The following is a 17,808-nucleotide window of genomic DNA, read 5'->3' on the forward strand; positions in this document are numbered from 1 at the left end:
CAAACAGAAACCACCAGCACCTCTACTGCCAACGAAACATCACCTACTCACCCAAGATGGAAACGACCCTCCAAGGGTCAACCAGATAGAGCTAAGCCCAGAGCACAGTCAATGTATGAAGGTGATTTGCACGAAGGACTTGGGGGAGAGTGATATCACGTATCCAGACATGTTTACTGCTTGTACTGTTACATATGATGTGCCACCATAGGGCACTACTATGGGAAACTTGTACATCAGCTGTATGGTCACTAAGGTGTGCCACCAGAGGGCACTGCAGTGGAAGACGTGCCAGGCCTAGTATAAAAGGCAGGCCACCATGTGTGATCATCACTCTGGAGTTATATTAAATAGACCAAGATCATTACAGTTCAAGTGCAATACATTGCCTCGTGGAGTCATTATCAGAGCATCTAAAGACATAACTGAACCCGTGCATTTCAAATAGCGGACAGACCAGCAGAGCTCAGACAATGCGGATTGGTTCAAGCCACGACAGCCTCAGAAGTGCACATGTGCAAATCGTGCATACAGGAATCATTTCTCCCGAGTTGCCAGCAGCAGCATTTGGGAGATCAATTGCCAATTCCGGTACAATCCTCCCCAAAGCGGGAAGGACTGCTGCGCTGTCAGAGGTGCTGTCTTTCAGATGAGACGTTAAACCGAGGCCCCATTTGCTCTCAGGTGTACCTTAAAGATCCCATGGCACTGTATGAAGAGTTATCCCGATGTCCTGGCCAATATTTATCTCTCAAGCAATACCTAAAACAGATTATCTGGTCATGTATCTCATTGCTATTTGTGGTGTTTGCTGTGCACAAATTCACTGCCACATTTCTTACATTACAACAGTTGACTACACTTCAAAAAATACTTTGTGAAGCACTTTGGGATGTCTTGTCTCCGTGATATTGAACCTACCTTGTACCCCCACTCAAAACACTCATCATCAGCATAGGCAGTCCCTCGAAATTGAGGAAGACTTGCTTCCACTCTAAAAGTGAGTTCTTAGGTGACTGAACAGTGCAATATGGGAATTACAGTCTCTGTCACAGGTGGGACAGACAGTCGTTGAAGGAAAGGCGTGTGGGACTGGTTTGCCGCACGCTCCTTCCACTGCCTGCGCTTGGTTTCTGCATGCTGTTTCTGCATTTCTGCTACGAGACTCGAGGTGCTCAGCGACCTCCCGGATGCACCTCCTCCACTTCGGGTGGTCTGTGGCCAGGGATTCCCAGGTGTCAGTGGGGATGTTGCCTTTTTATCAAGGAGGCTTTGAGGGTGTCCTTCAAACGTTTCCTCTGCCCACCAGGGGCTCGCTTGCCGTGTAGGAGTTCCGAGTAGAGCGCTTGCTTTGGGAGTCTTGTGTCAGGCATGCGAACAATGTGGCCCGCCGAATGAAGTTGGTCAAGTGTGGTCAGTGCTTCGATGCTGGGGATGTTGGCCTAATCGAAGACACTAATGTTGGTGCGTCTATCCTCCCAGGGGATATGCAGGATCTTGTGGAGACATCATTGGTGGTATTTCTCCAGCGATTTGAGGTGTCTACTCTATATGGCCCACGTCTCTGAGCCATACAGGAGTGCGGGTATCACTACAGCACTGTACACCATGAGCTTGGTGGCAGACTTGAGGGCCTGATCTTCGAACACTCTTTTCCTCAGGCAGCCGAAGGCTGTGCTGGCACACTGGAGGCGGTGTTGAATCTCGTCGTCGATGGCTGCCCTTGCTGATAATAGGCTCCTGAGGTATGGGAAGTGGTCCACGTTGTCCAGGGTCGTGCCATGCATCTTGATGACTGGGGGGCAGTGCTGTGTGGTTGGGTTAATCTATAATATATCCCCACTCAAAACACTCAACCATTTTACTAATGAGGGGGAAGATTTTTGCTGCGCACGATTGTGAAAATGGCCACCATATTTTTTTTTTTTTGTTGCCAATCTTTCCAATTCTTTGTCAAATCACAAATGCCAGAGGTCACCTTGCACACATCAAGGATCACTCTGCGCCAATGCTCTTAGCCAAAAGGCCTAGAGTCACTGCACCGTTCCTGGAAGTACTGCAATACCAGGTTCGTGCCATGGAGGTGGATGGGTCAAGCCCCCCACACACCTCCGTGGAGGTGGATGGGTCAAACCACCCCACCCACCTCCTATTTCCAAAAAGCATAGGAGAACCACCTTCCTGATCCAGGGAGAACCACATTGGGGTCATCAGTTACGCATGATCTTAGCCAAAAGGCCGAGAAATGGCCACCATATTTTTTTTTTAAAATTCGTAGCCAATCTTTCCAATTCTTTGTCAAATCACAAACGCCAGAGGTCACCTTGCACACATCAAGGATCACTCTGCGCCAATGCTCTTAGCCAAAAGGCCTAGAGCCACTGCACCGTTCCTGGAAGTACTGCAATACCAGGTTCGTGCCATGGAGGTGGATGGGTCAAGCCACCCCACCCACCTCCTGTTTCCAAAAAAGCCACAAGGCAATTCATTCAGTAAATGAATAAAAATGTTCAGAATGCAAATTGAGCACCAAGGGTGATATTGCCCCACACAAAGGTGGTGACGGGCAAGTGGAAAGATTTTGCTCTTCACAAAGCAGGTGAAATACATCAGTGCAAAAGCAACATACTGAGGATGCTGGAAATCTGAAATATAAACAGAAAATGCTGGCAATACTCAGTAGGTCAGGCAGTATCTGTGGAATGTTAAACATAGAAAATAGGTGCAGGAGTAGGCCATTCGGCCCTTCAGGTAAATTTCAGGTAAATTAATTTTATTTCTCTCCACAGATGCTGCCTGACCGAATGAATATTTGCAGCATTTGCTGAGGTACACTAGAGGGCGGCAGAGATTGCGCCCCGCACAGAAATGGCGACGCACCGGTTAGAACCAATAGGCAGAGGCCCTTCAGGAAGGTGGCGGCGTGAAACGTCATCCAGCTGCGCCACTACCCTGAACAGTAGAAGGCTGTGAGCGGCGTTTGGCGCTAGGCCGCGGCTGCACAGCGGTCTTTGTCCGGCCGCAAGATGATGGGTTCGGCCCGGGGCGGGGTCCGCGGCGGACAGGATCAGTTCACCTGGGAGGAGGTGAAAGCGGATAAACATCGGGAGAATTACCTGGGTAAGGCGGGGTCGGGGGAGAGCGCTCGGATAGGCTGGGGATATGGGGGAGAGGGAGAGGGAGAGGGAGGTTTGGAGAACATACGGCCATTCAGCCCCTCAGGCTTGCTCTGCCATTCAATGAGATCATGTCTGATCTCCGATCTAACTCCATCTATCCGCCTTTGGGACATATCCCTGAATACCTTTCTACCTCATCATCATTGGCAGTCCCTCGGAATCGAGGAAGACTTGCTTCCACTCTTCGAAAGAGTCCTTCGGTGACTGTATAGTCCAATACGAGAACCACAGTCCCTGTCACAGATGGGAAAGGCAGTCGTTGAGGGGAAGGGAGGGTGGAACAGGTTTGCCGCACAATCTTTCCGCTGCCTGCGCTTGTTTTCTGCATGCACTCGGCGATGAGACTCGAGGCGCTCAACGCCCTCCCAGTTGCACTTCCTTTACTTAGGGTGGTCTTTGGCCAGGGACTCCCAGGTGTCGGTGGGAATGTTGCACTTTATCAGGGAGGCTGTGAGGGTGTCCTTGTAATGTTTCCTCTGTCCACCTTTGGCTCGTTTGCTTTGGAAATCTCGTGTCTGGCAAGCGGACAATGTGGCCTGCCCAGCGAAGCTGATCAAGTGTGGTCAGTGCTTCAATGCTGGGGATGTTGGCCTGGTCGAGGACACTAATGTTGGTGCGTCTGTCCTCCCAGGGGATTTAGAAACATAGAAACATAGAACATAGGTGCAGGAGTAGGCCATTCGGCCCTTCTAGCCTGCACCGCCATTCAATGAGTTCATGGCTGAACATGCAACTTCAGTACCCCATTCCTGCTTTCTCGCCACACCCCTTGATCCCCCTAGTAGTAAGGACTACATCTAACTCCTTTTTGAATATATTTAGTGAATTGGCCTCAACAACTTTCTGTGGTAGAGAATTCCACAGGTTCACCACTCTCTGGGTGAAGAAGTTTCTCCTCATCTCGGTCCTAAATGGCTTATCCCTTATCCTTAGACTGTGACCCCTGGTTCTGCACTTCCCCAACATTGGGAACATTCTTCCTGCATCTACCCTGTCTAAACTTGTCAGAATTTTAAACGTTTCTATGAGATCCCCTCTCATTCGTCTGAACTCCAGTGAATACAAGCCCAGTTGATCCAGTCTTTCTTGATATGTCAGTCCCGCCATCCTGGGAATCAGTCTGGTGAACCTTCGCTGCACTCCCTCAATCGCAAAAACATCCTTCCTCAAGTTAGGAGACCAAAACTGTACACAATACTCCAGGTGTGGCCTCACCAAGGCCCTGTACAACTGCAGTAACACCTCCCTGTACTCAAATCCCCTCGCTATGAAGGCCAACATGCCATTTGCTTTCTTAACTGCCTGCTGTACCTGCATGCCAACCTTCAATGATTGATGTACCATGATACCCAGGTCTTGTTGCACCTCCCCTTTTCCTAATCTGTCACCATTCAGATAATAGTCTGTCTCTCTGTTTTTACCACCAAATTGGATAACCTCACATTTATCCACATATACTTCATCTGCTGTGCATTTGCCCACTCACCTAACCTATCCAAGTCACTCTGCAGCCACATAGCATCCTCCTCGCAGCTCACACTGCCACCCAACTCAGTGTCATCTGCAAATTTGGAGATACTACATTTAATCCCCTCATCTAAATCATTAATGTACAATGTAGGATCTTGCGGAGGCATCGTTGGTGGTATTTCTCCACCAACTTGAGGTGTCTCCTCTACATGGTCCATGTCTCTAAGCCATACGGGAGGGTGGGTATTACTACAGCCCTGTAGACCATGAGCTTGGTGGTAGATTTGAGGGCCTGGTCTTCGAACACTCTTTTCCTCAGGCGGCCGAAGGCTGCGCTGGCACACTGGAGGCGGTGTTGAATCTCCTTATCAATGGAATACTGCGTGCAGTTTTGGTTTCCATATTTACAAAATTATATACTTGCTTTGGAGGCTCACTAGATTGATTCTTGGGATGAGGGGGTTGACTTATGAGGAAAGGTTGAGTAGTTGGGCCTCTACTCGTTGGAATTCAGAAGAATGAGAGATGATCTTATCGAAACGTATAAGATTATGAGGGGGCTTGATAAGGTGGATGCAGAGAGGATGTTTCCACTGATGGAGGAGACTAGAACTAGAGTAAGAGGCCGCCCATTTAAAACAGATGAGGAAGAATTTCTTCTCTCAGAAACATCGAAAATAGGTGCAGGAGTAGGCCATTCGGCACTTCGAGCCTGCACCACCATTCAATAAGATCATGGCTGATCATTCACCTCAGTACCCCTTTCCTGCTTTTCCTCATACCCCTTGATCCCTTTAGCCGTAAGGGCCATATCTAAGTCACTCTTGAATATATCCAATGAACTGGCATCAACAACATTCTGTGGTAGGGAATTCCACAGGTTCACCACTCTCTGAGTGAAGAATTTCTCCTCATCTCAGTCCTAAATGGCTTACCCCTTAACCTTAGATTGTGTCCCCTGGTTCTGGACTATGAGATCCCCTCTCATCCTTCTAAACTCCAGTCGCTCTAGTGTCTCCTTATATGTCAGTTCTGCCATCCTGGGAATCAGTCTGGTGACCTTCGCTGCACTCCCTCAATAGTAAGAACATCCTTCCTCAGATTAGGAGACCAAAACTGAACTCAATATTCCAGGTGAGGCCTCACCAAGGCCCTGTACAACTGCAGTAAGACCTCCCTGCTCCAGTACTCAAATCCCCTAGCTATGAAGGCCAACATACCATTTTCCTTCTTCACCGCCTGCTGTACCTGCATGCCAACTTTCAATGACTGATGTACCATGACGCCCAGGTCTCGTTGCACCTCCCCTTTTCCCTTTGTAAATCTGTGGAATGCGCTGCCTTAGAGAGCTATGGAAGCTGGGTCATTGAATAAATTTAAGACAGAAATAGACAGTTTCGTAAACGATAAGGGGTTATAGGGAGCAGGCGGGAAAGTGGAGTTGAGTCCATGATCCGATCAGCCATGATCTTACTGAATGGCGGAGTAGGCTCGAGGGGCCATATGGCCTACTCCTGTTCCTATTTGTTATGTTCTTATGTTCTTCGATCTGCTTTTGTTGATAAGAGGCTCCCGAGGTATGGGAAATGGTCCACGTTGTCCAGGGCCGCGCCGTGGATCTTGATGACTGGGGGGCAGTGCTGTGCGGCGAGGACAGGCTGGTGGCGGACCTTTGTCTTACGGATGTTTAGCGTAAGGCCTATGCTTTCGTATGCTTCAGTAAATACGTCGACTATGTCCGGGAGTTCAGCCTCTGAACTTACGCAGGCATCGTCCGCATATTGTAGCTCGACGACAGAGGTTGGGATGGTCTTGGACCTGGCCTGGAGATGGTGAAGGTTGAACAGCTTCCCACTGGTTCTGAAGTTTAGTTCCATTCCAGCTTGTTGACTGTGAGGTAGAGCATGGCAGCGAGGAAGATTGAGAAGAGGGTTGGGACGATGACACAGCCCTGTTTGACCCTGGTCCGGACGTGGATTGGGTCTGTAATGGATCCGTTGGTAAGGATCACGACCTGTATGTCGTCGTGGGGCAGGCGGAGAATGTTGACGAACCTTTGGGGGCATCCGAAACGTCAGAGGATGCTCCAGAGACCCTCGAGGTTGACAGTGTCAAAGGCCTTTGTAAGGTCGAAGAAGGCTCTGCTCCCTGCATTTTTCCTGCAGCTGTCGCGTTGCAAGGATCATGTCCATTGTGTCCGTAGGGGATGAAATCTGCACTATGACTCTGGGAGGAGCTCCTCGGCCATAGGGAGGAGACGGTTGAAGAGGACTCTAGCGACAACTTTCCCAGTGGCTGAAAGGGAGATTCTTCTGTAGTTGCCGCAGTCGGACTTGTCCCCTTTTTTAAAGATGGTCACGATCACTGCATCTCTGAGATCTCCTGGCATGCTCTCCTCCCTCCAGATGAGAGAGATGAGGTCATGTATCCACGCCAACAGCGCCTCTCTCCACCATACTTTAGCGCCTCAGCAGGGATTTCATCCGCTCCCGTAGCCTTGTTGTTCTTGAGCTGTCTAATGGCTTTTCCAACCTCGCAAAGCGTTGGGGTTTTACTGAGGTGGTCGCGGATCGCATGCTGTGGCAGTCGAGAACACTCGAGTCAAAGGCAGAGTCTCGATTGAGGAGATCTTCGAAGTGCTCCTTCCAGCGGGCCCTGACTGCCTCGGTGTCCTTGATGAATGTTTTCCCGTTCTTGGCCAGCATTGGGGTGGAGCCTTGGTTGTTTGGCCCATTGGAGGCCTTGACTGTGATGAAGAATCCTCGCACATCTTGACTGTTGGCCAGTTGTTGTATCTCCTGTGCTTTCTCCATCCACCACCTGTTCTTTAGGTCCCGGGTTTTTTGTTGGACCTCAGCCTTGAGCCCCCTGTAATGTTGCTTTGCTGCTCCCGAGTTGGGTTGTTGCTTGAGGTTCACAAGCGCAGAGCATTTCTGGTCTATTACTTCTTGGATCTCCTGGTCATTCTCATCAAACCAGTCCTGGTGTTTTCTGGTTGAGTGACCAAGTGTCTCTTCGCAGGCACTGGTTATGGAGGCCTGGAGGGCAGACCAAGCGCTGTGGGCATTCTGTGTCTCAGGGTCATCAAGGCACGGCAGGTTAGCTGTGAGGCGCTGGCTGTATAGGGCTCTCTTAGCTGGGTCTTTAATTGCCCCGGCATTGACTTTTTTGCAGCACTGCTTCTGCTGCCCCCTCCGTTTTGGGGCTGTGTTGATGTCGATGATGGATCGGATTAGGCGGTGGTCCGTCCAGCAGTTATCAGTTCCTGTCATGGCGCGGGTGATGCGCACATCCTTGCGATCCCTGGCTCGGACGATGACATAGTCGAGCAGGTGCCAGTGTTTGGAGCGAGGGTGTTGCCACGATGCCTTGTATTTGTCCCTCTGGCGGAACAAGGTGTTGGTGATGAGTTCATGTTCTAGACATTTTGTCAGGGGTAGGGTACCGCTGGAGTTGGCTTTCCCTACCCCCTCTCTGCCAATTACGCCTCTCCAGAGGGCTATGTCTTTGCCAACCGTGGCATTGACGTCACCTAGGAGAATCAGTTTGTCGTCCGCGGGACAGGGATTTTTCAAGGTTGAAGTAAAAACCCTCTTTTTGGTCTCATCCATTGCATCGAGTGTTGGGACGTACACATTGATGACTGTGGCACATTGGTTCCGGGATAGGGTGAATTGAAGAGTCATGAGCCGTTCGTTAACCCCGCAGGGGGAGTCTTTGAGGCAATTGACCAGCTCGTTTTTGATGGTGAAGCCGACTCCGTGAAGGCGGCGTTCTTCCTCTGGTTTCCCTTTCCAGAAAAAGGTGTAACCTCCACCTTGTTCCTTGAGCTGGCCTTCCCCTGCCCGCCGGGTCTCGCTTAGGGCGGCGATGTCGATGACCTTTCCAGCACTCTTTGTGTGTCAGCCGAGGGTCAGTGGGTAGCACTCTCGCCTCTGAGCCAGAAGGTTGTGGATTCAAGTCCCACTCCAGGGACTTGAGCACAAAAATCTAGGCTGACACTCCCATTGCAGTACTGAGCGAGCATTGCAATGTCGGAGGTGCCGTCTTTCGGATGAGACGTTAAACCGAGCCCTCGTCTATTCTCTCAAGTGGACGTAAAAAATCCCATGGCACTATTTACGAAGAAGAGCAGGGGAGTTATCCCCATTGCCTGACCAATATTTATCCCTCAAATCAACAGAACAAAAAACAGATTATCTGGTCATTATCACATTGTTGTTTGTGGGCACTTGCTTGTTCCTACATTGCAACAGTGACTTCATTCCAAAAGTACTTCATTGGCTGTAGAGTGCTTTGAGAAGTCTGGTGGTCGTGAAAAGCACAATATAAATCCCCGTCCGTCTGTCTGTCCATCATAGAGAATTCCACAGATTCACAACCCTCTGAGTGATGAAATTCCTCCTCATTTCCATTTTAAATGTGCGACCCCTTATTCTGAAACTATGCCCCCTAGTTCTAAATTCCCCACAAGGGGAAACATCCTCTCTGCATCTACCCTATCAAGCCCCCTCATAATCTTATACGTTTCAATAAGATCACCCCTCATTCTTCTAAACTCCAATGAGTATAGGCTCAACCTTTTTTCTAAGGCAACCTCTTCATCTCAGGAATCAATCTAGTGAACCTCTCTGAACTGCCTCTAATGCAAGTATATCCCTCCTTAAATAACAACAAAATTGTACACAGTACTCCAGCTGTGGTCTCACCTACGCCCTGTACAATTGTAGTAGGACTTCCTTACTTTTATACTCCATCCCCAGCATTGAAGCACTGACCACACTTGATCAGCTCTGCTGGGTAGGCCACATAGTTCGCATGCCAGACACGAGACTCCCAAAGCAAGTGCTCTACTCAGAACTCATCCACGGCAAACGAGCCAAAGGCGGGCAGAGGAAACGTTACAAGGGCACCCTCAAAGCCTCCCTGATAAAGTGCGACATCCCCACTGACACTTAGGGCGGTCTTGGGCCAGGGACTCCCAAGTGGAGGAAGTGCATCCGGGAGGGCACTGAGCTCCTCGAATATCATCGGCGAGAGCATGCAGAAATCAAGCGCAGGCAGCGGAAGGAGCGTACGGCAAACCAGGCTCCCTGCCCACCCTTTCCCTCAACGACTGTCTGTCCCACCTGTGACAGAGACTGTGATTCTCATATTGGACTGTACAGCCACCTAAGAACTCATGCTAAGAGTGGAAGCAAGTCTTCCTCGATTCCGAGGGATTGTCTATGATGATGATGATGATGATGACTCCATCCCCCTTGTAATAAAGGCCAACATTCCATTTGTCTTCCTAATTAATTGCTATAAACTGCATGCTAACATTTAGTGTTTCATGTACAAAGACCCCCCCAGATCCCTCTGTGCAACAGCATTTTTTAAATCTCCATTTAAATAATTTGCTTTTTTTATTTTTCCTACCAAGTGGATAACCTCACATTTTCCCACATTATACTCCATCTGCCAAACTTTTTGCCTTCTCACTTAGCCTGTCTATATTCTTTTGCAGATTCTTTATGTCCTCCTCACAACTTGCTTTCCCACCTATCTTTGTATCATCAGCAAAGTTGCCTCCCTTACACTCGGTCCCTTTATTTAAGTCATTAATATAGATTGTAAATAGTTAAGGCCCCAGCACTGATCCCTGAGGCACTCCACTAGTTACTGTTTGCCAACCTGAAAATGACCCATTTATCCCAACTCTGTTTTCTCTTAGTTAACCAATCCTCTATCCATGTTAATATATTACCCCCAACCCTATGAGCTCTTATCTTGTGCATTAACCTTTTATATGGCACTTTATCGAATGCCTTCTGGAAATCCAAATACACTACATCTACTGGTTCCCCTTTATCCACTCTGCTTGTTACATCCTCAAAAAACTCCAGCAAATTTGTCAAACATGGTTTCCCTTTCATAAAACCATGCTGACTCTGCTTGACTATATTGTGAATTTTTAAATGTCCTGCTACTACTTCCTTTATTAATAGACTCCAGCATTTTCCTACTGACAGCTGTTAGGCTAACTGGTCTATAGATTCCTGCTTTCTTTCTCCTTAAATAGGAGCGTTACATTTGCGGTTTTCCAATCCATTGGTACCTCTCCAGAATCCAGGGAATTTTGGTAGATTAATAATAACTTTTATTTATGTAGTGCCTTTAACGTAGTAAAATGTCCCAAGGTGCTTCACAATAGTCTTATAACATGTTAAATATTGACAAGGGAGGAAAAGAGAAAAAATGGGAGAAGGAAGTATAAAAAAGGTAAAAGGCTCGAGTCTGAAGTGGCAGCCAAAATGTGCTGCAGATAGACACAGGCGAAGGAACTTAAAAAAAAAAGATATTCAAATTACATTGTAAATAACACAATAAGGAGTATACAATAGTAAAACCAATATAATAAAGATTAATTATAATTAAACAAAATTAAATAATATATACAATAATTATAAATTAAGTTTAAAATTAGAAAATCAACAATTGAAGCAAATTAAATAGTTTTTAGCTTTCTCTTATTCATTTCCCGTCCATTGGTTCTTCCATATTAATTGAACCAATCTCCATCTTTGTGATGTCACAATGTCATTACTTTTTATTTCTGATTTTGTCCCCTTGAGAGGTCTGTTGAGGCTCCAGGCTCGAACTGCCTTCGTTGTCAGGGAGCAGTTTAAAAAAAAAACTCCCACCAGCTGCTCCAGGCTTGAGCTGCCTCCGTTGTCGAGAAGCAGCTTTTTTTGAAACTCCCTCCAGTATTCACTATCTCTGCAGCTACTTCTTTAAAGATCCTAGGATGCAGGCCATCAGGTCCAGGGGATTCTCCACCTTTAGTCCCATTAGTTTAGCTAGTACTTTTTCTCTAGTGATAGTGATTGTTTTAAGTACCCCCCCTCCCTATAGCCCCTTGATTATCTATTATTGGGATGCTCTTAGTGTCTTCCACCGTGAAGACCGATACAAAATATTTGTTCAAAGTCTCTGCCATTTTCCTGTTTCCCATTATTAATTCCCCAGTCTCGTCCTCTAAGGAACCAATGTTTACTTTAGCTACTGTTTTCATTTTTATATACCTATAGAAGTTCTTACTGTCTTTATATTTCTTGCTAGTTTACGCTCAATCTATCTTCTCTCTCTTTTTTAAGTCATCCCTAGTTGGTTTCTAAAAATTTCCCAATCCTCTGGCCTACCACTAATCTTTGCAACATTGTATGCCTTTGTTTTCAATTTTATACCATCCTTTACTTCCTTAGTTAGCCACGGAAAGCTCATCCTTCGCTTAGAGTCTTTCTCACTGGAATATATCTTTGCTGAGAAATATCTCCTTAAATATCTGCCAGTGCTTATCTACCGTCTTACCCTTTAATCTATTTCCCAGTCTACTTTTGCCAACTCTGCCTTCATACCTTTGTAATAGTCCTTATTTAAGTTCAGGACACTAGTTTGAGACCCAACTTTCTCACCATCAAACTGAATTTGAAATTCTACCATGCTATGATCATTCTTCCCTAGACTATGAAATCATTCATTAATCCTGTCTCATTACACATTACCAGATCTAAAATAGCATGTTCCCTGGTTGGTTCCAAATCATATTGTTCTAAGAAACCATCCCGGATACACTCTTATGAACTCTTCCTCAAGGCTACCTTTGCCAATTTGATTTGTCCAATCAATATGAAGCTTAAAATCGTCCATGATTATTGCGGTACCTTTCTTACAAGCTTCTATTATTTCTTGATTTATAAACTGTCCTACAGTGTAGTTACTGCTAGGGGGCCTATAGACTACTTCCACCAGTGACTTTCCTTTATTTATTTTATCTCCACCCAATCTGCTTCTACATCAGCCAATATCATTTCTCACTACCTAAGCTATCTATTTCTGTATTTGTGTTTCCTAATTTCACTCCTGGCTCTAAATTTTAGATTATGTCCCCTAGTTCTAGAATCCCCAACCAGCGGAAATAGTTTCTTTCTATCTACCCTATCGGTTCCACTTAATATCTTGAAAACTTCAATCAGATCACCTCTTAACCTTCCATTTTCTAGGGAATACAACCCTAATTTGTGTAATCTCTCCTCGTAACTTAACCCTTGAAGTCAGGATATCATTCTGGTAAACGTACGCTGCACTCCTACTAAGGCTAGTATATCCTTCCCAAGATATGGTGCCCAGAACTGCTCACAGTACTTCAGGTGTGGTCGATCCAGGGATTTGTATAGGGGGGGAATATATTATTAAGCACATTGTAACAGGGTATTTAGAAAATAATAATAGGATTGAGCAGGACTTATTAACGGGAAATCATGTTTGACAAATCTGTTAGAGTTTTTTGAACTGTTAGAGTTCTTTCTAGCAGAATAGATAAGGTGAAACCAGTGGATGTGGTGTATTTAGATTTTCAGAATGCATTTGATAAGGTGCCACATAAGAGATTATTAAAAATTTAAGGGCTCATGGGATTGGGGGTAAATATACTAGCATGGATTGAGGATTGGTTAACAGACAGAAGACAGAGAGTAGAAATAAGCAGGTCATTTTCGGGTTGGCAAGCTGTAACTAGTGGAGTACCGCAAGGATCCGTGTTTGGGCCCAGCTATTCACAATCTATATCAATGATTTGGATGAGGGGACCAAATGTAATACATCCAAGTTTGCTGATGATACAAAGCTAGGTGGGAATGTAAGTTGTGCAGAGGATGCAAAGCGGCTTCAAGGGGATATAGACACGCTACGTGAGTAGGCAAGGAACATGGCCAATGGAATATAATGTAGAGAAATGTGAAGTTATCCACTTTGGTAGGAAAAATAGAAAAGCAGAGTATTTCTAAAAGGTGAGAGATTGGGAAATGTTGGTGTTCATAGGGACCTGGGTGTCCTTGTACACGAATCACTGAAAGTTAACATGTAGGTACAGCTGGCTCAGCTGTACAGGGGAGGGGGAGGAAGAAGAATGGAAGAGCTATAGTAGTAGGGGATTCAATAGTCAGGGGAGCACACGGGCGTTTCTGCGCCGTGGCACTAGGATGGTATGTTGCCTCCCTGGTGCTAGGGTCAAGGATGTCACTGGCTGCAGGGCATTCTGGGGTGAGAGGGTGAACAGCCAGATGTCGTGGTCCATATCGGGACCGATGACATATGTAGAAAGAGGGATGAGGTCCTGTAGGCAGAATTTAGGGAGCTGGGAGAGAGATTAAAAAGCAGGACCTCAAAGGTAGTAATTTCCAGATTACTCCCAGTGCCACGAGCTAGTGAGTACAGAAATAGAAGGATAAAGCAGATGGTGCAGGAGGGAGGGCTTTAGTTTCCTGAGGCATTGGGACCGCATCTGGGGGAGGTGGGATCTGTACAAGTCGGACGGGTTGCACCTCAACAGAGCCGGGACCAATACCCTCGCGCGTGGAGGTGATGGGGGTTGGGGGGGGGGGTGGTTTTGCAAGTGCTGTTGGGGAGGGTTTAAACTAGCTTGGCAGGGGGATGGGAACCTGAAAATAGATTCAGTAGGGAGGGGAGTAAAGCTGGAATTAGAAAGCAAAAATAAAGAAAGTGAATTTGAAGGAGAGAGGAAACAAGCAAGAAAAAAGGGCAAAAATACAAATTTAAAGGCTCTTTGTCTAAATGCACACAGCATTCGTAACAAAATAGATGAGTTGACGGCACAAATAGATACAAGTGGGTATGATCTGATAGCCATTGCAGAGACGTGATTGCAAGGTGGCCAGGACTGGGAACTAAATATTCAGGAGTATTTGACAATTCGGAAGGACAGACAGAAAGGAAAAGGAGGTGGAGAAGCTCTGTTGATAAAGGATGGAATCACTGCAAAATAGTGAGAAACGATATTGGCTCAAATGATCAGAATGTCGAAACAGTTTGGGTGGAGGTAAGGAATAATAAGGGGAAAAAGTCACTGATGGGCGTAGTCTACAGGCCCTTCAACAGTAGCAACTCTATTGGTCGGAGTATAAACCAGGAAATAATGGAGGCTTGTAAAAAGGGAACAGCAATAATGGGTGATTTTATTGGACAAATCAAATTGGTCAGGGTAGCCTTGAAGAAGAGTTCATAGAGTCATAAGGGACTGGTTCCTTGAGCAGCATGTAACGGAACCAACCAGGGGGCAGGCTATCTTAGATCTAGTGTAATGAGACAGGATTAATAAACAATCTCCTAATAAAGGATCCCCTTAGAATGAGTGATCATAGCATGGTTGAATTTCAAATTCAGATGGAGGGTGAGAAAGTTGGATCTCAAACCAGCGAACTAAGCTTAAATAAAGGAGACTACAAAGGTATGAGGGCAGAGTTGGCTAAAGTGGACTGGGAAAATAGATGAACAGTGGTGAACATTTAAGGTGATATTTCACAACTCTCAAGAAAAATATATTCCAGTGAGGAGGAAAGGGTGTAAAAGAAAAGATAGCCATCCGTGGCTAACTAAAGAAATAAAGGACGGTATCCAATTAAAAACAAGGATATACAAAGTGGCCAAAATTAGTGGGAGGATAGAAGATTGGGAAGCTTTAAAAAGCCAGCAAAGAATGACTAAAAAATGATTAAGAAACACACACAGGCCTCATAGCTGTGGCCTAACTAGTGTTTTATACAGTTCAAGCATAACCTCCTTGCTCTTGTATTCCATGCCTCGACTAATAAAGGCAAGTATTCCATATACCTTATCTACTGATTCTATATGATACGTCCTTACTATACAGTATAAATGCACACGAGGCTCATGCTTGAGAGGTCAGTCTGTGACCTGTCCTTTATTTTATAGCACTCAAGTGATGGAAGTGGGTGGAGCTTCCCCTTTTATATCTGAAGGTCTAGGTTAGGAGTGTCTCCCACAAGTTCACCACCTAGTGGTCATTGTTCTCAGTGTACAACTTAGGTCGGATTGTACATGGGTTACGATGCTGGTTGAATACATGACATCACCTCCCCCCCCCCCCCCCCCAAAAGTCTTATTGGGATCACAGATTGAGCCTCTCTGGTGGTTTACGCTCCCTTGTCGAGCGCCTGAGTTGGGGCTCCGGTTGTTGGGCGCTGGCCTGAGTGTCTGCTGTTGACGGTGCTTCAGGCCTGTCCGGACTGCCCACAGTGACTGGGCTCTCCTCCCTTTGGTTCCTGTGGTGGAGTGAACTCTACATCGTGTTCTTCCTCTGCTTCGTCTATGGGGTTGCTGAACCTCCTTTTTATTTGATCCACATGATTGCGGCAGATTTGTCCATTGGTAAGTTTAACTACCAGAATCCTATTTCCCTCTTTGGCAACCACAATGCCTGCGAGCCATTTGGGCCCTGCAGTGTAGTTGAGGACAAAAACAGGATCATTTACATCAATACATCGCGCCCTCGCATTCCTGCCATGGTAGTCATATTGTGACTGGCGCCTGCTCTCGACAATTTCTTTCATGGTGGGGTGTATAAGGGATAATCGGGTTTTGAGCGTCCTTTTCATTCGCAGCTCTGCGGGTGGAACCCCTGTGAGTGAGTGTGGTTGGGATCTGTAGGCCAACAGGAGGCGTGATAAGCGCCATTTTAGGGAACCCCTTTGGATTCTGAGCATCCCCTGTTTGATTATCTGCACTGCTCGTTCTGCCTGGCTGTTTAAGGCCGGCTTGAACGGTGCTGTTCTGACATGGTTAATTCCATTGCCTGCCATGAAGTCCTGGAATTCAGTGCTTGTGACACATGGGCCATTGTCACTGACCAAGATGTCCGGTAGACCGTGGGCGGCGAACATTGCCCGTAGGCTTTCTACCGTGGCAGAGGAGGTGCTTGAATTTAAAATGTCACACTCGATCCATTTGGAGTCGGCGTCTACAACAACCAAAAACATTTTCCCCATGAAAGGACCTGCGTAGTCCACATGGATGCGTGACCAAGGCTTGGCGGGCCATGGCCAGGGGCTAAGGAGGGCTTCCCTGGGCGCATTGCTCAGCTGGGCACACGTGTTGCACCTGCGAACACAAAGTTCCAGATCTGCGTCTATCCCTGGCCACCAAACGTGTGACCTGGCAATTGCCTTCATTGTGACAATGCCCGGGTGCCCATTGTGGAGTTCTCTGATCAACACCTCTCTGCCCATCTGGGGCATGACTTCGCGGTTTCCCCATAGTAGGCAATCGGCCTGAATCGAGAGTTCATTCTTGCGCCTGTGAAATGGTTGAAATTTCTCAGGGCATGCCCTGTACGTGGCTGTTCAGTCTCCATTCAGGACGCATTTCTTGACTAGAGACAATAACGGGTCTCTATTTGTCCAGACTTTAATCTGACAGGCTGTCACAGGTGAGCCTTCGCTTCCGAAAGCTTCAACAGCCGTGACCATCTCAGCAGCATGCTCGGTAGCCCCCTCAGTGGTGGCTAGTGGATGTCTGCTGAGTGCATCGGCGCAGTTTTCGTTGCCCGGTCTGTGCCGAATTGTGTAGTCATAGGCGGCTAACCTGAGTGCCCACCTCTGTATGCGGGCCAATGCGTTTGCATTTATGGCCTTGTTGTCGGCCAAAAGGGACGTTAGGGGTTTGTGATCTGTCTCCAGCTCAAATTTCCTACCAAAAAGGTACTGGTGCATTTTCTTTACCGCATATACACATGCGAGCGCCTCCTTTTCTACCATCCCGTAGCCCCTTTCTGCCTGGGACAGACTTCTGGAGGCATAAGCTACCGGCTGTAACTGACCCTTGGCATTGACATGCTGCAACACACAACCGACACCATAGGACGACGCATCGCACATTAACACAAGTTTCTTACATGGGTCATATAGCGTTAACAGATTGTTGGAACATAACAATTTGAGAGCTCTATTAAAAGCCCTTTCCTGGCTGTCCCCCCAGACCCATTTGCGACCTTTGCGTAGGAGCACATGTAGCGGCTCTAGCAGTGTGCTCAATTTGGGAAGAAAGTTACCAAAATAGTTCAGGAGCCCCAGGAATGAACGCAGCTCCATCGTGTTACAGGGTCTGGGTGCTCTCTGGATCGCTTCCGTCTTGGACGCAGTAGGGCTGATCCCGTCTGCTGCTACCCTCATTCCCAGGAATTCTACCTCTGGAGCTAGGAAGACGCACTTCGCCTTTTTCAGTCGCAGCCCTACCCGGTCCAGTCTGCGTAGCACCTCCTCCAGGTTGTGAAGGTGTTCTTCAGTATCGTAGCCCGTAATGA

The 17,808-nt window shown here is 47.0% G+C and overlaps 1 protein-coding gene and 1 pseudogene across 1 annotated transcript in view; one reads left to right on the plus strand and one right to left on the minus strand.

Moving 5' to 3' along the window:
- Window positions 1-2,031: 2,031 nt before the first annotated feature.
- On the minus strand, window positions 2,032-2,247 carry LOC139279669 (U2 spliceosomal RNA; annotated as a pseudogene).
- Window positions 2,248-2,919: 672 nt separating this feature from the next.
- Window positions 2,920-17,808, plus strand: part of c1h1orf35 (chromosome 1 C1orf35 homolog) — a 69,201-nt gene continuing 54,312 nt past the window's right edge. Inside the window, exon 1 of the mRNA XM_070894900.1 lies at window positions 2,920-3,120. Within this exon, the coding sequence (XP_070751001.1) occupies window positions 3,027-3,120 (94 nt within the window). The 5' untranslated portion in view covers window positions 2,920-3,026. The remainder of the gene's footprint in view (window positions 3,121-17,808) is intronic.

The sequence above is a fragment of the Pristiophorus japonicus genome, chromosome 1 (assembly GCF_044704955.1).
Source record: "Pristiophorus japonicus isolate sPriJap1 chromosome 1, sPriJap1.hap1, whole genome shotgun sequence".
Lineage (NCBI taxonomy): Eukaryota > Metazoa > Chordata > Chondrichthyes > Pristiophoridae > Pristiophorus > Pristiophorus japonicus.